The sequence below is a fragment of the Cetorhinus maximus genome, chromosome 18 (assembly GCF_964194155.1).
Source record: "Cetorhinus maximus chromosome 18, sCetMax3.hap1.1, whole genome shotgun sequence".
Lineage (NCBI taxonomy): Eukaryota > Metazoa > Chordata > Chondrichthyes > Lamniformes > Cetorhinidae > Cetorhinus > Cetorhinus maximus.
In genome coordinates, this window is record NC_135896.1 from 65,526,724 (window position 1) to 65,553,968 (window position 27,245).

The 27,245-nt window shown below is 44.0% G+C and overlaps 1 protein-coding gene across 4 annotated transcripts in view; it reads left to right on the plus strand.

The window, feature by feature from the left end:
* The first annotated feature begins 7,734 nt into the window (after positions 1–7,734).
* Positions 7,735–27,245, plus strand: part of egln3 (egl-9 family hypoxia-inducible factor 3) — a 73,013-nt gene continuing 53,502 nt past the window's right edge. For 2 of the 4 annotated variants that reach the window (XM_078562826.1, XM_078562827.1), the window contains exon 1: positions 7,735–9,357. In XM_078562826.1, coding sequence (XP_078418952.1) covers positions 7,981–9,357 — 1,377 coding nt within the window. In that variant the 5' untranslated portion in view covers positions 7,735–7,980. Of the gene's footprint in view, positions 9,358–16,396; positions 17,567–27,245 lie in introns of those variants that run through there. The other 2 variants (XM_078562828.1, XM_078562829.1) reach the window with 1 other exon arrangement.

The window sequence follows — 27,245 nt, forward strand, 5'->3', positions numbered from 1 at the left end:
ACTATTTGCCTCAACCACTCTCTGTTGTAGCAAGTTCCATATTATCACTATTCTTCGGATAAAAAGGTTTCTGCTGATCCCTATTTGACTTTTCTTATGTTGATGGCCTCTAGTTTTGCTGTTCTTCATATCTTGCATTTATCATGTGCCTTTCATGACCTTAGGACATCCCAAAATGCTTTAGGACTCTGAATTACTTTTGAGGTGTCACCATTGTTCTAATATAGTTGAAAATTTCTCAATATTTCTGTGACAGATAGCATATCTTCCCTGCTCCATATCTAAACTATGTTACATATAGGAATTGATAGGATACCAGTATTATAGCTATTTTAAATTGACATTAATTGACATTAATTGAATTCTAGGAGACTTTATCTATTAAATGTGGTTTTTTCACCAGGAAGATGGAAAATCCACATACCCTGGCTAGTATGAGGGTTGTTGAAAGCAGTATCTATCAGGATAAATAGTTTGATTGTTTCCTGATTATGTGCATTGTCTAATGCAAGTCAGAGAGGAGTTTTATGAGATGTTTATTTTTTAATTCCAAGGATTTGGGTGTCATTGGCAAGGCTGGCACTTTTTACCCATCCTGATCGCAACAGGGGGTCTGTTTACAAGATTTGCAGCAAAGAACTGTGAATCTGGTATCTGAGAGGCTGTTCTGTTATCTCTGAAAACTTACCTTCATTAACAGGTCTTTCACTGTCACAGGAATGAATTAGCCTTAACTAATTATGAACAAAATCTTTCAAAACAATAAATGCATTTGTACAAGGTTGGGTCAAAGAAAAGAGGTAGACTAGGACTGGAGTAAACGCTGGCTTGTTTTCTTCTTGCTTTCTACTAATATGGACCAGTGGCTAACAAGGCATTCCATGGAGTTCATATCTCATATAGCTTTTAGTCATGGAAAATGGTCCAAAGTTACTGAAGGAAACTGCCCAATCTATTTGACCTATTATGTAAAGCACTGGTAAGAAGTCGGATATTCTATTACTGCACTCATACTGCTGATTGATCCTTTTATTTTTGATATTTATATTCTTAACTAAATTAGTTTTTAGCTTAGTTTGTTAGCATTTTATTTTCCACTGATTTTGGAGAGGTCAGGGATTACGGAAGAACACACACTGTTTCCCATGTACATAGCAACAATAAAAAGGTTCACTGTTCACTCTAGCTCATTATGTCCTAGATAATGTGTGCATAAGATTACACTTCAGTTCATAAGGAGCCAGGGCTTGCATCTGGAAATGGACTTTTGCATTAGGCTTGTGTAGAAATTATCAGGAGAAAATTGAATTATAACAACTCAGTGTGTAGAATCACACACAAGCCATGAAGTATATGTGGCATTAAAACAGAAAATGCTGGAAATACTCAGCAGGTCGGGCAGCATCTGTGGAGAGGGAAACAGAGTTAACAGCTGAAATTTTACATACCCTTCCCCCCTCCCAGGAGAAGGCTGGCAGGTGAGGAGGGGGCATAAACTTGGATGGCATGGTGGAGGGACAGTCGCCTACCTGCCTCTGCTAGAACTTTATCAGCAACAAGGTAGGTGTTGGGTACCCCTCCCATCCTTAAGCCAATAGAGGCAGTGAGTTCCAGACATCCATGTCCTCTGGATGAAAAAGTTACTCCTCATAGCACCATGGAAAGATTTAAAAAGTTACTGATAATCAAATAATTATGTTTACAGAGTCCCACAAAACTTTTGCAGTTAAATTAGTAACTTCACTGTAATACTACTTCTTTAAATGCAGAATTTCTAGTTATTCTTTCACCAAAACCTTTAACAGAATCAAAACTTCCCACTTTGATAAAAGCTACATAAAGCTGTCCAAGTGTAAAAACAGTTCTGAGACTAAAATTACAATTGTTTCAAGGGTTTAGCCCTTCTAGAATATGAAAATCTAATTGGGAACTATTTTCTCCTGAGTTGAAAAGGCAGGTTTACATCTGATGGGCTCTATTATTTGAGGAATAAACAATATTTCCTGTATATCTGCCTGTTATAATTTCAGCATTTATCATTGAAGCAAACAGCTTCTTAACTCCCATTCTTGTTCCATGACAAAGTCCTTCTTTAGAATTCAAGTTTTATAGCAACATTGCAACTGTTCCTTCCTCGAATCTAAGTTTGAGCGGTGACATGACAATTGTGTAGAACCTCTGGGGGTAGACTGATTTCATCTACAGAATCAAAGCAGATGTATTATTTTAACTCATCTGCCAGATTTTCATTCAAATCCAGTGAACCTTAATTCTTAGCACAAAGAATAACATTTGAATAATAATTTTAACAATTAATTGTTCCCACCATTTTGCCACATTGATGAATTCTATCATCTCATCCAACCCTTCCCTGCCATCCCCATCCCATGGCATTCAGTCCTTCCCATGCCATCCCTCTTTTGCCATCTTCATTCCATTCCTTCCATTCCTCCATGCCATCCCCATCCCTCACACCATTCTAATCCCTTTTATTAATCCCATTCCAGCCCTCAAGAAACAATCTCTCCACCAGGGTAATTTTGTTGTTGGGTTCCCCTTACCTTCCGCTGTTTTTGTTCTCCACCAACCCACCCCCCACCCTCCCCACTGTGCCATCACCGCCACGAACTGTTGGCAGCCACACGTTTGACATATGCTCCACTTAAGCTGCCTCACATGTCCCCTGCGTGCATCAGGCACTGCCCACCAAATAAACCCATCAACAGATATGCACCTTAAACTGACCAATCAAAAAAGTCCAGACAAAAACTGAATATTATTATTATAGATTTGTGCTCCTAATCCTCTCTGCTGGTTGTGTAATTTTAGTGGTAGCCGCAGCTCCACAGAAGTGGGACAGTCACAGGAAGGAATCATTATCATTTTACACTTTGCTTTAGATGGTTAGACTTTATATTTGATACGCATTAACATTGATAAAATTCAGTAGATTTTTAACTTATCTTAACATTGCTGATCTTCAGATGACACAAAACTTCGAAGCATTGTGAACCGTGAGAGTAGTGATAAATTTAAAGAGAACTTAGTTGGTGGAATGAGTGAATAAGTGGGAGATAAAGTTTAATGCAGAGAAGTGTGAAGTGATTCATTTTGAAGGGAAATATGATAACAGACAAGATAAAACAAAGGGTACAATTCTAAAGTGGGGCACGAGCAGAGGCGCCTGGGATATATTTGCACATATCATTGAAGGTGGCAAGGCAGGTTGAGAGAGCAGTAAATAAAGCATAAGGCATCCTGGGCTTTACTTTTTTTTATTCATTCACAGGATGTGGGCTTCACTGGCTGGGCCAGTATTTATTGCTCATCCCTAGTTGCTCTTGAGAAGGTGGTGGTAAGCTGCCTTCTTGAACCGCTGCAGCCCATGTGGTGTAGATACACCCACAGTGCTATTAGGATGGGAGTTTCAGGATTTTGACCCAGCGACAGTGAAGGAACAGTGATTTATTTCCAAGTCAGGGTGGTGAGTGGCTTGAAAGGGAACTTCCACGTGGTGGTGTTCCCATCTATCTGCTGCCCTTGTCCTTTTAGATGGTAATGATTGTGGGTTTGGAAGGCGTTGTCGAAGGAGCCTTGGTGAATTCCTGCAGTGCATGTTGTAGATGCTACACACTGCTGCTACTGTGCGTCGGTGGTGGAGGGAGTGAATGTTTGTGGATGTGGTGCCAATCAAGCGGGCTGCTTTGTCCTGGATGGTGTCAAGCTTCTTGAGTGTTGTGGGAGCTGCACTCATCTAGGAAAGTGGAGAGTATTCCATCACACTCCTGACTTGTGCCTTGTAGGTGGTGGACAGGCTTTGGGAGTCAGGAGGTGAGTTACTCATCGTACGATTCCTAGCCTCTGACCTGCACTTGTAGCCAGAGTATTAATATGGCTCATCCAGTTAAGTTTCTGGTCAATGGTAACCCCCCAGGATGTTGATAGTGGGGGATTCAGTGACGGTAATGCCATTGAATGTCAAGGGGTGATAGTTAGATTCTTTTCTGTTGTAGGTGGTCATTGCCTGACACTTGTGTGGTGCGAATGTTACTTGCCACTTGTCAGCCCAAGCCTGAATATTGTCCAGGTCTTGCTGCATTTGGACATGGACTGCTTCAATATCTGAGGAGTCGTGAATGGTGTTGAACATTGTGCAATTATCAGCAAACATCCCCACTTCTGACCTTCTGGTGGAAGGGAGGTCATTGATGAAACAGCTAAAGATGGTTGGGCCGAGGGCACTACCTGCAGTGATGTCCTGGAACTGAGATGACAGACCTCCAATAACCACAACCATCTTCCTTTGTGCTAGGTATGACTCCAACCAGTGAGATAGAGCGAGTGGTAAATAAAGCATACAATATCCTGGGCTTTATAAATAGAGTCATAGAGGTCTACAACACAGAAAAAGGCCCTTCGGCCCATTGAATCTACACCGGTCAAACAAGTACCTAACTATTCCAATCCCATTTTCCAGCACTAGGCCCATAGCCTTGTATGCCATGGCATCGCAAGTGCACATCCAAATACTCCTTATGCTATGAGGGTATCTGCCTCTACCCTTTCGGGCGGTGAGTTACAGATTCCCACCACCCTCTGGGTGAAAAAATTCTTCCTCACATTCCCTCTAAACCTCCTGCCCCTTATCTTAAATCTATGCCCCCTGGTTATTGATCCCTCCACCAAGGGGAAAAATTCCTTCCTGTCTACCATATCTATGCCCCTCATAATTTTATATACCTCAATCATGTTCCCCCTCAATCTCCTCTGCTCCAGGGAAAATAATCCCAGGCTATCCAATCTCTCCTCATAACTAAAACTCTCCAGCCCAGGCAACATCCTGGTAAATCTCCTTTGCACTCTCTCTAGTGCAATCACATCCTTCCTATAATGTGGATTCCAGAACTGCATGCAATACTCTACCTGTGGCCTAACCAGCGTTTTATACAGTTCCAGCAAAACCTCCCTGCTCTTATATTCTATGTCTCGGCTAACAAAGGCAAGTATCCCATATGCCTTCTTAACCACCTTATCTACCTGTCCCGCTACTTTAAGGGACCGGTGGACATGCACACCAAGGTCCCTCTGATCCTCAGTATTTCCCAGGGTCCTACCATTCATCGTGTATTCCCGTGCCTTGTTTGTCCTGCCCAAATGCATCACCTCACACTTATCCGGATTAAATTCCATTTGCCACTGATCAGCCCATCTGACCAGCCCATCTATATCCTCCTGTAATCTAAGGCTATCCTCCTCATTATTTACCACCCCACCAATTTTCATGTCATCCACAAATTTACTGATCAACTCTCCTACATTCAGGTCTAAATCGTTTATATATACCACAAACAGCAAGGGACCCAACACCGATCCCTGTGGAACCCCACTGGACACAGGCATCCAGTCACAAAAACACCCCTCGACCATCACCTTCTGCTTCCTGCCACTCAGCCAATTCTGGATCCAATTTGCCAAATTGCCTTGGATTCCATGGGCTCTTACCTTCATTATCAGTCTCCCATGCGGGACCTTATCAAAAGCCTGGCTGAAGTCCAAGTAGACTATGTCAAATGCATTGCCCTCATCTACACATCTGGTCACCTCTTCGAAAAATTCAACCAAATTGGTCGGACATGACGTCCCCTTAACAAAACCATGCTGACTGTCCTTGATTAATCCCTGCCGCTCCGAGTGTAGATTAACTCTGTCCCTCAGAACTGCTTCCAATAGTTTCCCCACCACTGAGGTTAGACTGACTGGCCTGTAGTGCCCTTGTTTATCCCTTCCTCCCTTCTTAAATAATGGTACCACATTGGCTGTCCTCCAGTCCTCTGGCACCTCTCCTGTGGCCAGAGAGGTATTGAAAATTATTGCCAGCGCCCCTGCTATCTCCTTCCCTTGCATCACTCAAAAGCCTGGGATACATTTCATTCGGGCCTAGAGATTTATCTACTTTTAAGCCTGCCAGGCCACTTAGAACCTCCTCCCTTTCTATGCTAATTTTTTCAATTATATCACAGTCCTTCTGCCTGATTTCCATACCCACATCGTCCCTCTCACTTGTGAACACTGACACAAAGTATTCATTTAGAACCCTACCTACATCTTCCGGCTCCACACACAAATTACCACTATGGTCCTTAATGGGCCCTACTCTTTCCCTAGTTATCCTCTTACTCTTAATGTACTTGTAAAATAACTTTGGATTTTCCTTTATTTTACCCGCCAATGTTTTTCATGCCCCCGTTTTGCTCTCCTAATTTCCTTTTTAAGTTCCCCCCTACACATTCTATACTCCTCTAGGGCTTCTGCTGTTTTGAACCCTCAGTATCTGCCATGAGCCTCCCTTTTTCTCTTTATCCAGTCCTGTATATCCCTCGACATCCAGGGTTCCCTGAATTTGTTGGTCCTACTCTTTGTCTTTACTGGAATATGTTGGCCCTGTACTCTCCCTATTTCCTTCTTGAATGAGTCCCACTGCTCTGACGCAGATTTACCAAAAAATAGCTGCTCCTAGTCCACTCTGGCCAAATCATATCTGATCTTATTAAAATCGGCCTTCACCCAATTTAGAACTCTGATTTCTGGCCCATCCTTGTCCTTTTCCATAACAACCTTGAATCTAACAGAATTATGATCACTATCTGCAAAACACTCCCCCACTTGCCTGGCTTCATTCCCTAAAATTAAGTCCAGGACCGCCCCCTTTCTTGTAGGACCTTCTACATACTGGCTTAAAAAGCTCTCCTGGATGCATTTTAAGAATTCCACTCCCTCTGAACCTATCACACTATGACTAAACCAGTCAATGTTGGGGAAGTTGAAATCCCCCACTATCCTATTATTTTTACACTTCTCTGAAATTTGCCTACATATCTGCTCTTCTATTTCTCTCTTGGGGGTCTATAAAGGCATAGATTACCAAAGCAAGGAAGTTACGATGAACCTGTAAAAAACCCTGGTTCGGTCTCAACTGGAGTACTATGTCCAATTCTGGGCACCACACTTCAAGAAGGATGTGAAGGCATTAGAGGGGATGCAGAAATGATTCATGGGATTAGTTCCAGGGATGAGGAACTTCAACTACGTGGATAGACTGGAGAAGCTGGGGCTGTTTTCCTTGAAGAAGAGAACATTAAGTGGGGAAAGAAATGTTCAAAATCATGAGAGGTCTGGACAGAGTAGGTGGGAAAAGCTGCTCTCATTGGCAGAAGAGTTGAGAACCGGAGGATACTGATTTAAGGTGATTGACAAAAGAAGCAATGGTGAATGAGGAAACGCCTTTTTACACAGTGTGTAGTTAGGATCTGGAACGCTCTGCCTGATAGTGTGGTGGAAGCAGATTCAAGCCTTCAAAAGAAAATTGGATGTTTATCTGAAGCAAAAAAATTGCAGGGCAAAGGTAAGGGATTGGAACAAGGTGAGTTGTTCTTTCATGAGCTTCCAGAGAGTGGCCATGGACAAGGTGGGCAGAATGAATTCCTTCTGTAAACATTCTATGATTGTCACAATATTGCTTACATTTGAGAAACTTTATACTTTGATGGAGTAATATCCAGGCATAAACACTTACAAGACCTGCCTCTGCTACACATCCACTTCGATTAGTTTTGAGATTGCCTGTCTTCCTACATAGACATATATGCTACCATTCATTTCCCAAAATACATTAGTCACATGGGCAGGAGTATAAATAAGAACAGCTTGATATAAATCCAGAGTCGTGAGGTACCTTCTGATGCGTGCATATCAAACATTCATTACCCAATAAGTTTTATAACTTTATGGACTCGTTTTATAGAGGCGGTGGGCGGAGGACGAGGTAGATATCCTTTGGAAAAACTCTTACCAATGGAAAACGTTTCGAAAGCGTGCGCACATGGAAGTTGCCTCAGGTACAATGGGATTTTGTTAATGCGGTATAATCCGTGATTCATGATTTGTTAAAACTTTACAACCAGTTCGTGTGAAAAGTTGAATATGCTGAGATGGTGCGAGGACTCTATAAGGCGGCAGCAGCAGCAGGACAGTGGCCATGTGCAAGAGCGGTTGGGAAATGAGAGCGGCTCGCGGCACCTCGGCTGCTCCGAGGGAGAGCCCGTTACGAGCACGCGCACCAGGTTTGAGGAAGAGAAGCAGGCGCGAGATCGGGTCTGTTCAAAGACCGATGCGAATTGGCTCGACTTTGGCGAGTCAGACTACTTGCTCCACCGGCGAGACAAGGAAAATGAGACTCGACAATGTAACCGAGCGGGCGGCAGAAAGCGAGTTTCTTTACCAGAGACTTGTTCTCATACTCCAGAAGTGAGAGACATGGAAAACGAACCTGACGGCGATGGCACTGGGGTTCACGGCGTAATGGGCACCAAGCGCAGGTTGGGAAAGGTCGCTGCGGAACCTAGCAGCGGCACCAATGCGCTCGTGCAAGGTGACAACGCAGGCGGGTCGCACCAGTCAGTTGTAGAACCCGAGCGCGCGACTGAGCTCCAACGGCTGCCCGCGGAATCGGAAGGCGCGAGCGGGCTCTCGGTGGGGCGCGTGGAACCTAGTGACAGTTCACACCGCCTGGAACTACGCTGGGAACATGACAACTGTGCGAGCGCGCCGCTGGCAGACTGGGACTGCGCGGAGCCACTGCGCAAACGGCCGTGTTCCCAACAAGTAAATAAACAAGCGGACATGTCGCTCACGTACAACACGAACCCTCCACATGCCAGCACGGACCACAGTCCTGCAGATGTGCAAACCCAAATAGCAACACTACGCGGAGATTATTTGGATCCACTAAACATATCTTTAATTAAAAGCTCAGGTAATTTAGAAAGTGACAATAAAGCGAAGAGAAAAGATGTAGGTAGTGAGGATGAACTACCAAAATGTTCTAAAGGAGTTTCTAATAACAGAGAGGATCAGTGTCAAGTAAAATGCGAATCATGGGTAGTATCTGATACTTTGAATAAGCATCTTTGTCCCAAAACTACAAGCAATAAGAGAATGAACTTGTCAAGGCTGGTGTTAGATCATATAGCACCTTGCATGAATCAATATGGCTTATGTTTTGTGGACAACTTCTTGGGGCACAAAATTGGCGACAAAATTTTGCAAGAAGTTGTAACTCTCTATCAGAGTGGCAGTTTTGAGGATGGAACATTGGCAGGGCAGAGTACCAGTTCAGATAAAGAAGTAACTGCACCAACTGGCACTTCCAATAAAACTATTCGTGGTGACAAAATAATGTGGGTGCAGGGTACTGAGCCTGGATGTGCATTGATAGGACTTCTTATGCAAAGAATGGATAAACTTATATTGCACGCCGATGGGAAACTTGGGCACTACAGAATCAGAGGAAGACACAAGGTCAGTAACTAAAATTTGTGTAATCATCAAATGTGTGGTCCAGTATCAGTATGTTCTTTTTAATGTTTCAGTGGAATGAAATTATTATTTTCTGCAACCAAAACATTTCTACGACCATTTCTATACAGTGAAAGCGTATTTTGCCATTTTGGTTGCACCATTAAATTATTGTATTCTGTCTGCTGAGTAGACTTTTGTCTATTAAATGGAATATAAATGATTGATTGTTCTGTATTAATTTTAATAGATAAGAATTGACATTTATTAAACTAGAATGTTGTATGTTAAATTAGAAAGTTGGCTCATCAAGTGTTGCCAAGGTTCCAAAGAAGGGGCATATTGGACTTGAAATGCTAACTCTGTTTCTCTCTGCACAGATGTTGCCAGACCTGATGAGTTTTTCCAGGCATCCACAGTATTTTGCTTTTATATTGTCATGTTGCCAGGTGTCACTCTGGTTTTAGCCCCTAGAACACATATAATGGTCAATGTGAGGTGGTAACTAATTAGAATGGCAGCCACAAAAGGTCTGCAAAACTTGGATTAGTTGGGGGTTTACACACTGTGCACTGACCTGCTGCTCTGAGAATGAAACACAGCTACAGATTGGAAGTCTCACAATAACATTGCAAAATTAGAAATTTTCAATCCTGCGAAACTACCACATAAATTCCCATTCACAGCAGCATTTCATCCCTGTAAAAGGGAAGAACTGAAGCCGTTCAGAGAGTGAAGGGAATAGGTGGGAGAGTACCAACATAAAATGTGCAAGGACAAAAAGTTCTCGTGAGGACTGAAGGAGATGGGGTGAGAAATGTCAGCCTGAACTGAGAGGAGGCAGATAGAAACTGCCAGCATGAACTGAGGAGGAAAAGGAGGGGAAAAGAACCACTATAAATTGGCAGGGGAAGAAGAATGCTGGTGTAAAATGAGAGAAGAGTGCAAAAATGAACTGGGAGGGAGAGGACCTTACAACAACAGCTAGCATTTAGCTAGGACCTTTGATGTGGTAAAATGTCCCAAGGCACTTCATAGTGTTATAGACAAATTTAACATTGATTCACATAAGGAGATATTAGGATAGGTGACCAAAAATTTGTTCAAAAAAATAAATTTTAAGGAGCATGTTAATGAAGGAGTGAAAGGTGAGAAAGGAGGAGGTTAAGGGTGGGAATTGTAGTGCTAGGGCCTATGAAGTTGAAGGCAAGCTGCCAATGGCAGGGTGAAGGAAATCGAGGATGCACAAGAGGCCAGATTTGGAGGAATGCAGAGTTCTTGGAGAGATCCTTTAAAAAGCACTTGGCACGTCATAACATTCAAGGCTATGGGCCAAGTGCTGGTAAATGGGATTAGGTAGGTAGGTCAGGTGTTTCTCATGTGTTGGTGCAGACTCAATGGTCCGAAGGGCCCTCTTCTGCGCTGTGTGATTCTGTGTGGGGTTGGAGAAGGATATAAATATAGGGAGGGGCAAGGCCATGGAGAGACTGTGGCAAAAAGGAGAAATTTAAATTTAAGGTATTTCTGGACCGGGAGCCAATGTAAATTAGTGAACAAGGGGATGATGAGTAAATGGGACTTGGTGCGAGTTAGGATGAGGGTAGATGAGTTTTGTTGAGCTGAAGTTTACTTGAAAGATGAGAGGCTGGCTAAGTTAGCTTTGGAATAGCCTCATTGGGAGATAATGAAAGCATGTATGAAGATTGCTGAAGCAGGTGGGCTAAGGCAGTTGTAAGGACTGATGATATTACAGAGTTGGAAGTAGCAGATGGAGAGGATATGGAGTCAAAAGCTTAGCTTAGGGCAAGCAAAGCTGCAAACATCTCATTCAACCTTAGGCAGTAGTTAAAGCGATGGATGGAATCAGTGGGTGGGGATGCAGAGTGACAAATCAGATGGAGGGGCTGAGAGAGATGGAGAGGTAGAGCTTGGTGTTGTCAGTGTATTTGTGGAATCTGACGCTTTTCAGAGCACATGGATGAGAAATAGCAGGGGACCAAGGATAGATCCTTGGGGGACTCCGGAGATAAATGTCAGAGCTTAGAACAAGAAAGTACTTCTGTGCATTGAAGGAGATGGTAAGAGGAAAGGTGTGACTTTGTGAATTAGGGAAGATATTGTATAAAGGATGGGCATGCCCCTGTGAAAGGGCAAGAGTGTAACATTTGACATTTGATTTGAACATAGGAACAGAAGTAAACCATTCAGCTCCTCAAACCTGCCTTGCCAATCAATTAGATCATGATTAATCTGCATATTAACTCCATTTTCTTGGTGTGTCTCCATATCTCTTGATACCCTTATCTAGCTGTTCTCTTGAATATGATGTCACTGATTTTTCCTATAATCAACCTATTGATGTTTTTTTGAAAAATGAGTTTAATTGTACATTTTTTAATATAGTTGGGAGGAGAATCAATTTGGAAGATTGTGTAATTGTAAATTTGCTGCCAAAATCCTTGCTGCGCAATTATATTTACCTTAATCCCTTTCTCAGATGATATGAGCAGTCCATCCCAAGACACTCTCTGTTTCACCCTCAATCCTCTGCAACATTTTTAGTTCTCTCATCTTTAGCTTCCTCAAGAACCTTTCCCTCAATGCTCCCGTAGACCACTGTCTACCCATCCCCACTGCATGGTCTTCACTCCACACCTCTGAACTCTGCTTAATTTGGAAGGAATTTTCATTTCACTGTAATCTTGTCTGCCACACAGTTCATCAACTCATTGGCCCAGATCTTCTGGTCAGCGTTGATGCTGCGCGCATTAATATTGCCCACAAAGATTTCTGTGACTCGACCTTTTTGCAATTTTTCAGCCAGGACTTCTGATCCTGGCTGAAGTATCGATGGGTCAATGCAGCCTTTCGGGGGAAGACCAATCAAGAAAAGATGGACAAAGAGAGGACAAACCTCCTTTTCACAACATTAGTTGCTGTATTCAGGTAAGTTTTTAAAGGTCTTAGTAAACAGATGAGTGGCTAAGTGGGTGGATGAGAGGGCGAGCAGGTGAGTGAGCGGGTGGGTGAGTGACTGAGTGGGTAGTCAGGTGGTGGGGTAGTCAGGTCAGGTTGGTGGGGGGTAGTCAAGTTGTATCGGGGTAGTCGGGTGGGAAGGGCAGTCGGATTGGCTAGGGGGGCTAGTCAGGTCGGATAGCAGGGGTGATTGGGAGGGTGGTCGGTTGCGGTGTTTAATTCAGTTATGCTGGCTCATCACTCAAGTTAGACCAGGTATTAACCAGGGTAACATTTCCAGGGTAAGTATACAGGTAAGTCTTGCGTATCTGGCTCAAGTTCAGCGCATGCATCTCCCGATTTACATCCCATCTCCTATGATATGGATACTGGAAGATTTGGACCATTATGTACTTTTTCTATTCAAACCACAAAGCTGTACATCCAGTCTCAAATTGCTCTTAATTACTTGTACCATAGACATCAGAGTGGTGGACTATGAAATATTGGAGGAAATTAACAGAGAGAGAGGAGGTACTAGCGGGTTTAGCGGCCTTAAGAGTGGATACATCTGCAGGCCTGGATGAGATGTATCCCAGGCTGTTGAGGGAGGCAAGTGAAGAGATATCAGGGGCCCTGGCAGTAATTTTCAAATGCCCTCTGGCCCCAGGTGAGGTGTCAGAGGACTGGAGGACTGCTAACGTTGTCCCATTATTAAAAAGGGAGGAAGGGATAGATCAGGAAATTACAGGCCAGTCAGTCTAACCTCGGTGGTGGGGAAGTTACTAGAACGAATTCTGAGGGACAGAATATATCTGCGCTTGGAGAGACATGGATTAATCAGGGATAGTCAGCATGGATTTGTTAAGGGACGGTCGTGTTTGACAAATTTGATTGAATTTTTTGAGGAGGTAACCAGGAGTGTTGATGAGGATAATGCATTTGATGTGGTCTACATGGACTTTAGCAAGGCTTTTGATAAGGTCCCTCATGGCAGACTGGTCAAGAAAGTAAGTGCCCATGGGATCCAAGGCAAAGTGGCACGTTGGATCCAAAATTGGCTGAGAGGCAGGAAGCAGAGAGCGATGATAGAAGGATGTTTCTGTGACTGGAAGTCTGTTTCCAGTGGGGTTCCATAGGGCTCGGTGCTGGGGCCCTTGCTGTTTGTGGTGTACATAAATGATTTGGACTTAAATATAGGGGGTATGATCAAGAAGTTTGCGGATGACACAAAAATTGGTAGGATGGTAAATAGGGATGAGGATAGCTGTAAACTGCAGGAGGATATCAATGGACTGGTCAGGTGGGCAAACAGTGGCAAATGGAATTCAACCCGGAAAAGTGTGAGATAATGCATTTGGGAAGAGATAACAAGGCATGGGATTACGCAATAAATGGTAGGACCCTGGAAAGCACTGACGATTAGAGGGACCTTGGTGTGCATATCCATAGATCCCTGAAGGTAGCAGGGCAGATAGATAAGGCGGTTAGGAAGGCATATGGGATACTTGCCTTTATAGAGCCGAGGCGTAGAATACAAGAGCAGGAGGTTATGCTGGAACTGTACAAAATGCTGGTTAGGCCACAACTGAAATATGTGTGCAGTTCTGGTCACCACATTATAGGAAGGATATGATTGCACTGGAGAGGGTGCAGAGGAGATTTACCAGGATGCTGCCTGGGCAGGAGGGTCTGAGCTATGAGGAAAGATTGGATAGGCTGGGGTTGTTTTCCTTGGAGCAACAAAGGTTGAGAGGGGACCTGATAGAGGTTATGAGGGGCATAGATAGGATGGATAGAAAGGCACTTTTTCCATTAGTAGAGGGGTCAATAACCAGGGGGCATAGATTTAAGCTAAGAGGTAGAAGGCTAAGAGGAGAGTTGAGGAGAATTTTTTTCACCCAGAGGGTGGTGAGAGTCTGGAACTCACTGCCTGAAAGAGTGATTGAGTCAGAAACTCTCATAACATTTAAGAAGTATTTAATTATTCACTTGCATTGCCATAGCCTCCAGAGCTATGGGCCAATCGCTGGAAAATGGGATTAGTGTAGTCAGATCTTTGTTGACTGGCGTGGACATGATGGGCTGAATGGCCTCTTTCTATGCTGTGGACGTCTATGAATCTATAAGACTAAAATAGTTAGAATTGTTCAGGGTTAGACATTTCCAGGATGAAAAAGCCAAAAACCCCAGAAAATTGGACACAAGGTACTTGGTTTTTAAATGAAAGGTTGACCTGCTCAGAAAACACTTTGGGAGAAAGGACAGGTGGCAAACATAGGATGTTTAAAAATCAATGGGCTTTCACTTGTAGATAACTACAAGGTAACTACAAGTAGATCAATTGTTAGGGGGTATTTTGTTTCTTGTTTTACTTTAAACTGTTCTATATAATTGCATTGAACTTATTTTTTATAAAATAAGCACTCACTTTCAGATGGGTGCTATCCTCCTTTTTAAAACCTCTATGTATTTTTTGTTTGTGTGTTACTGTAATACAACCACATGAGATAATTATTTTGCAGTGCATTTACACCTCAAGTTTGTCAGCTTTGCCTCCCCAAATGCCTTTCCAACATTGTTATTCATTCACAGGATGTTGTCATCACTGGCAAAGCAGCATTTATTACCCATTCCTAATTGCTTGAGAAAGTATGAGGCACTATCTTGAACTGCTGCAGTCCGTGTGGACAAGGTATTTTTACAGTTCTGTTAAGTAGGGAATTTCATGATTTTGAACCAGTAAGGAACCTTTAGTTCCTTGCTAAAGGAACAGCGATATAATTCCAAGTCAGGATGATATGTGGCTAGAAGGGGAATTTGCAGGTGATGGTGTTCCCATGCACTTGTCTCCCTTGGTCGTAGGTTTAGGAGGTGCTTTCAAAGGAACCTTGGTGAGTTGCTGCAGAACATCTTGAAGCCATGGTGCGCCGATGGTGGGGGAGGTGAATGTTTAAGGTGATGGATGGGGTGCCAGTGAATCACTTTCTCCTCCTTTAAGACCCTCCTTAAAACCAGCTATGTGACCAGATTTTTAGTCAGTCTCTCATTGACTGGACATCATTTCTCTATCTGATTACACTTCTGTGTAGCATCTTGGAATTTTTTTTACATTAAAGGTGTTACATAAATACAAATTGCTGCTATTCCAATTGTTTGGTTCCAATCTGTTGACAAGGCCTAAAATAACTCCAAAGTGTAACAGAGAGAACAAAAACAAAAATACCTGGAAAAACTCAGCAGGTCTGGCAGCATCTGCGGAGAGGAGCACAATTAACGTTTCGAGTCCGAATGACCCTTCAACAGAACTAAGTAAAAATAGAAGAGAGTTATATAAGATGGTTTAAGGGGAGGGTGGGACAAGTGGAGCTGGATAGAGGGTCAGTGATAAGTGGAGATAACCAAAAGATGTCACAGACAAAAGGACAAAGAGGTGTTGAAGGTGATGATATTATCTAAAGAATGTGCTAATTAAGGGTCGAAAGCAGGACAAGCAAGGTACAGATAGCCCTAGTGGGGGTGGGGTGAAGGAATCGAAAAAAGCTAAAAGGTAGAGATAAAACAATGAATGGAAATACATTTAAAAATAATGGAAATACGTCGGAAAAGAAAAATCTATATAAATTATTGAAAAAAAGGGGGGGAATCGGAAAGGAGGTGGGGATGGAGGAGAGAGTTCATGATCTAAAATTGTTGAACTCAATATTCAGTCCGGAAGGCTGTAAAGTGCCTAGTCGGAAGATGAGGTGCTGTTCCTCCAGTTTGCGTTGAGCTTCACTGGAACAATGCAGCAGACCAAGGATGGACATGTGGGCATGAGAGCAGGGTGGAGTGTTGAAATGGCCAGCGACAGGGAGGTCTGGGTAATGCTTGCGGACAGACCGAAGGTGTTCTGCAAAGCGGTCACCCAGTCTGCGTTTGGTCTCTCCAATGTAGAGGAAACCGCATTGGGAGCAATGTGTAACAGAGACTTCATTCACCAAGTAATCTCACTTGCTTTGTTCTGGTGCGCTCACTCTGGATTCAGATTGAATTTGCACTGTAAGACAGTTGTAACATGAATGCGCTGTTAGGTTTGTTTCAAGTCTATTTATTTAATCAAAACCCCTTGATTCTTTGACATGATTTATCCTTGAAATACATTTCTTGATTACAGTACTTAGAAGATATTTGGTGATATCTGCTGGTTCCTCCAATTTCTGTCATAGCCAAAAAAGCGGCGGACTTTGCTTGAGTGAAACAAAAACAAAAATTGCTGGAAAAACTCAGCAGGTCTGACAGCATCCATGGAGAGAAAGACAGAGTTAACGTTTCGAGTCCAGATGACTCTTCTTCAGTTCGTTTCATGATTCAGCCAGTTTGAGACCGTTTCATGATTCAGCTATATTAATGATTTTCAATTAAGTAAGGATTTCCCAGCCATAAGGAGACTGAATATGTCCCCGGCAAACTGCGACCGTTTTATTTTCTCTTCTAATATTTCTGCGCACCAGTCCAGATGAAAAAAGGGCTGTGGTCTGATAGGCTGGCACCGTGCAACCTTGTCTACATGCTGTGCTGGAATTCCTCAATGGCGGCGGGGCAGCGCCGGCCCATTCTCTCCTCCCACTCGCACACTCGGCACGTCGCTTCCAGTGGTTAAGAGCACGTCGCCGGCCTACGGCGTGTAATCTGTACATGGTTTAAGCTTGACATCGTTGGTGCTGGAAGGCCAGCTTTAGGTGGCATTGATGTCCTACTGTATGACCTTAAGTCATCTGTAATACAAAAAATATTAATAATACTGAGTCAGGGGCGGAAACAGCGATAATAGTCAGCCAGGTCAAGAAATCTTGCCAGTTTAAAGGTTTCTAAAAACTTAATTGAAAAAATAGCGATCCTGGATCCTCTGATAGGATTCGATTTACGCTTTGACAAGATGTTTTCAGACCTCGAGAGACAAGTGAGGGAGTGCGTTGTTCCTCGCTTAAATGAACACGGTTATTATTACATTGATAACTTTTTGGGAAGTGTAGTCGGAGACTGCATTTATAAAGAAGTTTGTAACTTGCATTCTGTTGGAGCGCTACGAGATGGACAGTTGGCTGGTCAGAGAACTGGTTCCTCCAAAAGACACTTGCGGGGTGATCAGATCGCTTGGATCAGAGGAGTCGAGGACGGATGTTATGCAATAGACCTCCTTCTTTCATTACTAGATAAGCTTATTATTCTTTGTGGAGGAAAACTTGAAAATTACAACATAAAAGACAGATCCCAGGTAAGTTATCTGGCTACATTTTTCAGTTTGTACGAATTGTGGTTGACTTGGCAAATGAAATTAATCGGTATAGGGTCAAATTGGCTTGTTGACAAATACATGAAGTACTTTCAGTATTGTTTTGAGAAGCTGTCACCAGCTGCAGTGTTTAATTTAATATCTTGAGTTTAAAAGATGCTTTGTGTAGTGCAATAGTATAACCACCCCCTAGGTTTCCAAAGAGTTCTTTATGACCAGATTACTTTTCACATCCAAATGTAGTAACTGTGAGGTTTCATGATCATGTAGGTGGGGCTGGGCGGGGTGGGGGGGGGGGGGGGGCGGGGGTGTGGAGAGAGAGAGGAAATGGTCCTTTTATATTTCATTCTTTTGCAGCCATGCTTCCAGAGGTAGCGCTGCGATGTAATCAATGTGGTTGCCACACATGCCTCCAGAAGTACAGGACCACCCTTCCAGCTGCAAAAAGTAATGGCCATCAGCAGCCATTTAACTGCTGTTAGATTCAACAGTTGGTGTTTTTCTGGCTTGCTGGTATCAGACAGCAATGCAAGTCCTAGAAGATATGTCTTGGTATACAATTTCCATAGAGACAAAATAATGACATACAAATTGATCCTAAGTGTTAGGAGTCAGAATTCAGTGAAATATTGGAGAAGCATTTTCTGTCTTGAAAGGTGATGTGAGAAGTATTGCTATTAAGGTATACTAAACGGTCTGGAGAAAGTAAACCCAGAAAACTATTTCAAAATAGATTGATAGTTTAGAGAAAAGGAACAAGATTTCAGACTAATGAAAGACAAACTTAGATAAAAGCATGGAATGGACTTCTGGATAGAATAACAGAGGTGAAAACCATGTAACAACAACAACTTTATCTTCTTTAGCACCTTTAACATAACATGTCACAAGGCATTTCACAGGCCCGTTCTAAAACATAATTTGACACTGAGCCACATAAGGAGATATTATGATGAAAGCTTGATCAAAGAAGACTTCATTAAAGGAGGAAAGAGAAGTAGAGAGGCAGACAGGTTTATGGAGGGAATTTTTTCGGCAGCTGCCTAGTTAAAGATGAGGGGCTGAATTTTGAGGTCCTGCTGGGATGGCAATGGAGGCAGATGGAATGAAAATACCTGTGCAGGCCAGCCTGCCAGTTACCTATTACCATTCCTGCCGCTGGCAACTTTCACAAGATGGGAAGAGGGTGGCACGAAGAACCTCTCTGATCTGTCACTAACTGCAATTAATGTTGTTAAGAGCTCATTGAAGACATGATGAGATTGCGGTGGGGATGCATGGGCTGCATGCTGGGTCAGGGGCAGATCAGGTACATAGAGGTGGACACACAGAAAGGAGTTGGTCATGACCACTCCTAGAAAATTGGGTGGGCTCATAAATGAAAGAAGGATCCAGAGGGGATTTGGCCATTAGCACAATGATGCCATTGGGTCTGCGCAGGTTGCAGGGAGAGTGGTCACTAAGTGCTTGGCAGTGCAGAGGATCATCAACCTTCTGACATCATGGGACATAAGAGGAGGGGGAATGACTTCCAAACACAATTGGGAGGCCACCTGAGTGCAAGGGGCCAGCAGCTGACAATGAGAGCACAACTTTCAGATTTCAGATCTAGTGGCAATGAGGAGTAACATCCTCCGCAGGAAAGGCAGGTCCCTGGACCTGAGGAGGGCAGAGGAGAAGGATGAGGGGCAGAAGGCAACAGGAGGCCATACCTTGAACATAGGCTAAATTCCCCGAAAAGCCAGAGCTGTCTGGACATGCCAGATAAAAGATTTGTGACCTTGTTGCAGAAGACCTCACTCCTTGCAATATGATTTGCTGTGCCCTGCCAGTGGCCGATAGTCACTGTGGCCTTGAACTTCTTTGCTTCTGGCTCCTTCCAAGGACAAGCAATGGACCTTGGTGACACCTTGTAAACAGCTGCATACTATTATGTCTCATCGGTCACTCATGCCTTCACGAGAACTAACGGTAGGTTCAATTCCTGACAGATGGAACCTCACAGGTGCAACGGGCAGTGGGTTTCACCTTCATCGCTGGATTTCCCCTAAGTGCAACATATCATTGATCATTGACTGCTCACGTGGTCATCAAGATACTGAGTGATCACCCAGTGAGATCCACCAACAGGAAGGGCTTTCACTCCCTCAACATTCAATTGGTTTGTGACCATAACAAGAACTTTCTGTATTTTGTGGTCACTTTCCTGGCAGCTGCCAAGACCCCTTCATTCTCCACCAGGCCAGGATGGTGCAGCTCCTCAATCCACGTCCCAAACTATGTGCATGGATTCTAGGGTATAAGGGATATCCTTTGAAGAGATGGCTACTCACCCCTCTACAAGACCTGAGACAGAGGACAAAAGCAAAACAGATAGAGCCATCTACTCACTAGAACCACCATCGAGCAGGCCATTGGCCTTCTGAAGATGCAGGTATTGTGTTGTCCTGCAGTACACTCCTGCAAGTGTCTCGTGCATTGTTGTAGTCTTGAGCGGTCTTGATGACATGGCCCCCTGGAGATGTGTGGACCTTGAACACACTAATGTGTCGGGTGAAACATAGCTGATAAGAGGAAGATGCAAAGCACAGAGGTTTCCCAGCTGCACAGGGAGGTAGCTGGGCCCGGCGTGAAGCATCATAGCCTCATTAGATGGCATCAGTGTCGGGGATCTTCTGATCCAGGCACTTTTCAACGAGCCCCTCTAACCCATGATCAGTGACACAGTATGGAACTTGCTTTGAGCTGCCCACATCTGTTGAAGGTGCAACCTCAAACAGTTCAACTCTTACTGCTAATGAAGGATGTGCACCTGTCCTCTGGTTTCACTGCCATTGTTCACAGACCTTTGCATCCCTTCACCACTTCATCCTTCTTTTCCTGTCCTGCCATTAATAGGAGATTTTGTGTCAATATTTACATCGTGCTCAAAAAGACAGCACACAACTACAGGCGATAGAAACTGCAGTGACCCACTCAGTTCTCTGCTTGATGCAGTGGCCTCCGCTCTTAACCACTTCTACATTTTGCTCCCCTTGTGGTGTCGGATGAGGTGGAGACAGCCTGCCCACTTGTCGCAGCATGTGACTGAGTTGCCCCTGTTCTGGAGGTGCCCATGGGGGCAACTCCAGAGGTTGCTTCACCAGCATCACTGCAGGGCCAGTCTCCATCACTGGGCCTTGCAGCAGAGATGATCCCTCAGTCAGAGGGACCAGGGAGACCAATGATGATCATGGGGCCCCAATGATGGGTGGCACCCTAATCCTCATTGGTAACTGTCTCAGCCCTTGCCTGGGGACTATCAGCTAGGGTGCAATTGGCATCTGCTCCAAGCATTGTTGTGCCATCACAGCCACTGACTGGTCAAGGCTGCAGAGCATGGCATGCATCCTGTGAACTTCTTCAGTGCACAGATCTTGTATGTACTCCCAAGTGCTGTCATATATGGCTCTCTCTGAGGTTGCCCATTCTCTCATTGGAGGAAGTCATGCACTCTAAACCTCAGCAGCGGTGATGTACATGAGCTGGATGGTCTCCTCCATTCCCAGCCCATGGCCTGCACTGACTCAGGGTACTCTGATGTGTGGGAGCACATCTGTTGCTGCTGGTCTAAGTAGAAACTCCTTTCCTGTGACTTCCAAGCCCTGCATCTGTGCCCAACTGAGCATGGCTATGACTATCCTTCACCCTCTGAGGGAGACTGCCCAGGGTTGCCTCAGCCTCTGTCACTTCTTCCTCCTGTACAGTTGTGACATGCTTATCACCATTGCCACCGTTTCTAACTGCGCATAATGACTGTATCTGCTCTGATGGAAGGGTGTAATTGTAGGGCATGCTGGTGCTTGGCCTGAGGTCTGCTCTGACAGTATTTGGCCTGGTGATGGTGCAGCAATGAGCCCTTGCGCCTTGACATTTGAACCTGTGGGAATCACAAGAAAAGGTTATGAGAATTAGCCTTGGAGAGTAGTGCTGAGATTTTCCAGCTTGGTCAGGCTGGAGTGCAATGCCCCCCACCCATCCACCTCACCACTTAATGCACACATTCTAATTTCTATTCACCCTCTCCACCAGGAATGCCCATCTCACCTCCCCTGCCTTTTGTGCAGTCAGTGACTCTGATAATCTCCATAGCTCCTTCTTCCTTTGTGGTGATATGTAGGAAGGGAACCCCCCCTTCCTTTTGGGACCCTCTCATGGACATTATGTGCCTGTTTCTCCTGCAAGGATTTTTAAAAAAAGAAAAATAAGACACTGCAGGTGTCTATGGTCAATGCCAATGGCTCATATACGTAAGAAGTGCATGTATCAATACGGGCAGATCCTCAGCAGTACTATGGTTCTGAGCCTTGCTGATGGATTAGTAAGTACCCTGGACGCACGTTCCTCCCATGCCCAGGAGTAGAATGTGTCCTTGGCCTTCTCTGCTGGAGGTGAAATATCCAGAGGCCTGTCCTGAGGGTTTGGCGTTGCACTTACCTTGCCAAGGTCATTGAACCTCTTCCTGAATTCAACCCAGTTCCTGTGGACCACGATCCATCAGCTCACTGCCACTGCCACCCAGCTCCAGTCTACTTGGCTTTCTCCTGTGACCCCCTGGAAAGAGAACCTTCCCCCCTCTCCCTCACTCCTTTTGAGGAGGATCTCAAGTTTGGCATCCACAAAGCAAGAGGCAGACCTGCCCCAGGTCCTAGCCCTCTGCCTCTCCTGTTCCATCAATTACAGGACCACAGCAAATGATTCAGTGAAAACAGGAGCTACATTTATGACTGCTGTGGTCGTTTAAATCAGGCCTGCTCTCTTTTGGACCTGTACCTATGGCCACCTCCCAATCCACCCTCCAGCCAATTAACAGTCCGCCGCTGTGAATCGAGGGCTGTGTCTGTCTCTCCCAGGGGTGGGATCTAGACCCAGAAACATCCATTTCTGCCCCCGGAAGGAAAATTCTGCCCCAATAGCCATAATAAACATTTAACAAGAAGGAAGAGTAGCATTAAAGGTAACAGAAGGCAACTTTACAATTACAGCTAACTGTGCAAGAATTAGATTGTTTCACTTACAAGGTTGGTTTTACTGGGCATGAACTTTTTAGTGAAGCATTCATCTATTAAACTGGATTTTCCCATCTTTAAGCAGTCATAACACCCTGAAATTCATGTTGGGCTTTTTTCTTTAAACTGCTAACAGGTATTTTGTTATGTGACTGTATCATCTTAAACAGATGGAAGACTTTAAGTAGTATTTTAATTCAGTATTAGTTTCCAGATTAAATGTCAGGCTTCTATGAGGAAAACATTTTTCAGTTTTTGATAGTAAAGCATTTGTAGTAGAACAGCTTCAGTCTCTACACAGTATTTTAAAGTATTAATTTCTTTAGAATGACACAGATTTACAAACTGGGATGCCTGAATTCAAAGGGACCTGTAAGGTCATTAGATTTCTGTTCACTTGCCATGAAATTTCTGTATTTGTTGACTTAATAGAAGATTATTTTTGTAATAGCATATTCATTTAAAAAAAACTGTTGCAGCGATGGCTCTGATTTTCCTTGGATAGCTGATATTATCTTTCAAAAATTAGGACAGCAGGTTCAAAAAATGTCAACATAAGTGAGCAATATTTGTACAGGGCCACACAAATAGTACAGTTTAAGTCTATACAATTCTAGAGCGATGGTCCCCAAACCAGGGGTCATGACCCCTGATGGGGTTGCAGAATGAGCAGTTGGAGCCACAAGCTCTGAGGCACCAATAGTGACCATAGAGTGGAGACTGTGGTAAGACAGTCCTGGGACCAACTCCATGAGCCTTTGATATGCTTGCATAGGTTTTTATGCCTGTCCATGACTCAAACAACATGTACCGCTCTGACAGCTTTTCCCCCCACCCCGCTCCGGTGTCACAGCAATTTTCAAGCATTAAAATGGGGTCATAGTGAGAGAAAATTTAGGAAGTACTGTTCTAGAGTTTGTTATAGAAAATTGCGCTTAAAACACATTAAATATGTACATAAGTAATATAGCAAATCCCATAAATTACAGTAGCACAGATATGTTTACAACTTAATATTTTAAAATTATATTTGCTTTTGTTGCAAATAATGGTTGGGAATTTCAAAGGGCTGCTGAGTCGGGACCTGATGCAGGCAGGCTGTGAAAATTGCGGTCCAGAGGTAGTGTCAGCATCCCAACGACTCAAGGACAGTTCCAAATTTTTAATTTTCAGCGGGCTGGCGGTTTGGAGGAAGTAGGAAAGGCTCTCGTCTCCGACTTGTTAAGGAACCTGTTCAGAATAGAATTAAATTTTCAAAATTTTTCCCAGTGAGCCTGAACAATCTTGTGCACAGCTGTTGGGTTTGCTGCAGGCCTGAATACATTTCTTTGGAGATGGTTTTTGGAGGAACCTAACTGGTGAACTAGCGCCCATACGAGCACTGGCCTTTACCTTGTTATGCAAAGCCTCTGCCGCCTCATTTGACCTTCTGGCCATCTGATGAGCTGCCTGCTTAAATTAGCAAGGCAGCAGCAGCCCTTTGCTGCTAGCACTAGGCAGGCAGCTCCTGCCTCCTCGCGGAACTTTTATGTTAATGTTAAAATGATTGAAGTTTCAGAAAGCTCCTCAGCTGTTCTATGAACCATCTGAATACTTTATAAACTTGGCTTTATGCAACCTGCTACTATGGGCTTGGCTGGTATTTGTGGAAGTGATGTGAAAAAGCCTACTCTAGGGGGGAATTTAATGCTGTCCCCATGGTGAGTTTGGTGGGTGGGGGTGGGAGAGTGGCAGCAGGGACCCATTCAAGTTCCTGCCTCTACCCCGATTTAAGTCCGTGGCAGGAACGCCCAGGGCCTTTCCTGCCCTGCCACCAATTGAGGCCTTTAAGTGGGCAATTAACGCGAGTGGCAGGTGCGTGACTTGCCTCATGTGGGAAGCTGGAGAAGCAAACACTGTTGATGTTGCTTGTGTGCTCCTGGGGGAGTTCCTTGTTCAAAGGCATGGTGCCTGATCAAAGGACCTGACATCAGGAAGGGAGGATTCCACTGAGAGCCACTCCCTTGCTCTTGCTGTTGATTACACCAGCACCCCCCCTCTTCTGCCATTCCTTGCGACCCCCATCCTGCAACCTCCTCCCGGCATCACTCACGTGTACCTGGGTCCATCTGCCTCGGGCGGGTCTAGTATTGGCATAAGCCACCACCTCCCCGGTGATGCTGCTGTTCAATGAAGTGTTGCTGGCCTCTGATTGGCTTACAGTTCTTAGCAGGCAGGACTTCCGGCCCTGGAGCCCTTGATTCTGGAGAATTACCGCTGCTGCCCTGCTAAGTGCCTCAGTGGCACTTAATTCGGTGGGCCTTCCCCCTTAGCGGGTGATGAGGGGCACTTGCCAGCTCTCCAGTCAGTGGCTGAGACCCCTGTCGTCTCCATTAAATACAGCCCCCAACGTCCTTAACATGTACCTAGATTCTATTCAGCTGAGTTTACCCAGATTACACTGCATAATTACTGAAGCTGCTTAGCATAAATGCAACACACCTATTTGTTAATATACTTGTCATGCCCTGCCTGAAACTGACTTATCCAACTTCTGTCATTCTCATGGCATTAGCCAAAGTCATACACTATGGTTTTAGAACATATCGTTTATTACCCCTCCTTGTCTTTCTCAAACATTCTGCTGTGTTCAATACCATTGACCAATCCATCCTCCTTCTCCAATACCTTTTCCCTATTATTCAGCACCATAAGGTGACCCCAGCATTGTTCAATTTACAACTTGTCTGGATATAGCCAGCACATCTCCACAAAGTTCCATTCTCTGCCCCACCTTAGCCCCTTTCCTGGTGATACCTTTAAACATACCTTCCAGCTTTGACTACTGTAACATTCTGCTTGCTGTTTCCTCACTCTTCATAAACTGTACCTTGTCCAAAACGCTGCAACTTGTGTCCTATGCTACACCAAGACCCACTCGTCCATTTTATTGATCAATACTGGTTTACCGTTCCTGAGGCACTGAATTTAAAATCAATGTCATCATCTATGAATTCTTCCCTGGTCCTGGCATCTTTTAAATCCCCACCATCCTTAGTTTTAAACACTCCATTTCTCTGACCGAAAACTTGTATTCGTCCCCCTTTCCATCTTCCCACTGTTGGTGGCAGATTCTTCCGTATACTTGGTTGTACTGTTTGAAACTGCACCCCCCGTCCCCCGCCCTTAACCTCTTGGTCTCTGCACTTCCCACGATATCTCTTCAAGACCTATATCTTCAATCACAATTGTTGTCATCCATTCTAATCCCTGGCTTTATATTTAGTATAATAAAAAAATTAGGACTTTTCTATGTTAAAGATGCTACATGAATGCAAGTGTTATTGTAAAGATTCTAGCCAAACCTGTTATCCTTTTAGCATAGTTTAAATCCCAGTGGTTAAGGGCAGGCTTTAGGCAGACCCAAGTGGAGGTGTGCTGTTTGCACCCAATTTTCCATCATCAGTTATTAGCATAGCTTCAGGTGCATATTTGGATGAGTCTAGAAAACATGATGGTGGTAATTGCAGAAAATTGAATGTAAATTAATTGAAAGGAATGGGAACTATGAAAGGAGAGTGCCACAAATGTAGCGTGACGATATTCCTAAGATATTGAGGGCATCTCATTTTCTTAGCAGCCTTTGCCAAAGCAAAAGAGGCAGAAACTAAGGACTAAGAAATGAAGGAAAAGTAAACACTTCATGCAGATATGAGTCTGCAGGCAAGTGATAGAGGAGCCTAATATGCAACCCCTATTTGTTGTCTACTGAAGTTGAGATGGTTTTTGAGGGGGCGGCAGTCCCCTGTTCCACTCCATGGTACCTTCCCTATAGATCAGCATTGCAGCATGCCTCCAAGGAAGTGGAGGTAGCTTTCAGTTAACAGTTTCTAGTTAACTAGTTTCAGTTAACTTGACAGTTAGTGCCACTGGATCTGCCAGCCCCAAGAACATGAGAAATATGAGCAGGCTTAGGCCTGTAGTCCTTTGAACCTGATCCGCCAATGAATGAGGTTGTGGTCGAACTTTGATCCTTTCCTACATGATCTCTATTTCCCTTAGTCCAAAAGTCTATTAATCTCAGCCTTGAATATACTCTCCAACTGAGTATTCATTAGCCCCCTCGGGTAGATTATTCTAAAGGTTCACAACCCTCTGAAGCATTTTTTCTTCATCTCAGTCCAAAATGGCTGAATTTTATCCTGAGATGATGCCCCTTTGTTCTAGACTGTCCAGCTGGGGGAAACTGCTGCTTAGCATCTACCCTATAAAGCCCTCTCACAATCTTATGTTTCTAATTCTTCTAAACTCCAGAGAGCATAGGCCCATTCTACTCAATTTCTTCTCATGGGACACTATTCTAATGTCATGAATCAATCTACTGAACCTTTGTTGCGTCCCCTCTAAGGCAAGTATATGCTTCCTTGGGTACTGAAGTCAAAACTGTACGCAGTACACGTGGTTCCACCATAACAATATAATTGCAACAAGATTTCCTTAGTCTTGACTTCCAACTCCCTCGCAAAAAAAATCCCAACATACCATTTGCTTTCCTAACTACTTGCTACACCTGCACGTGTTTAATGTATAAGGCCACCCAAATCGCTCTGAAACTCTTTCGAGTTATCAACAGT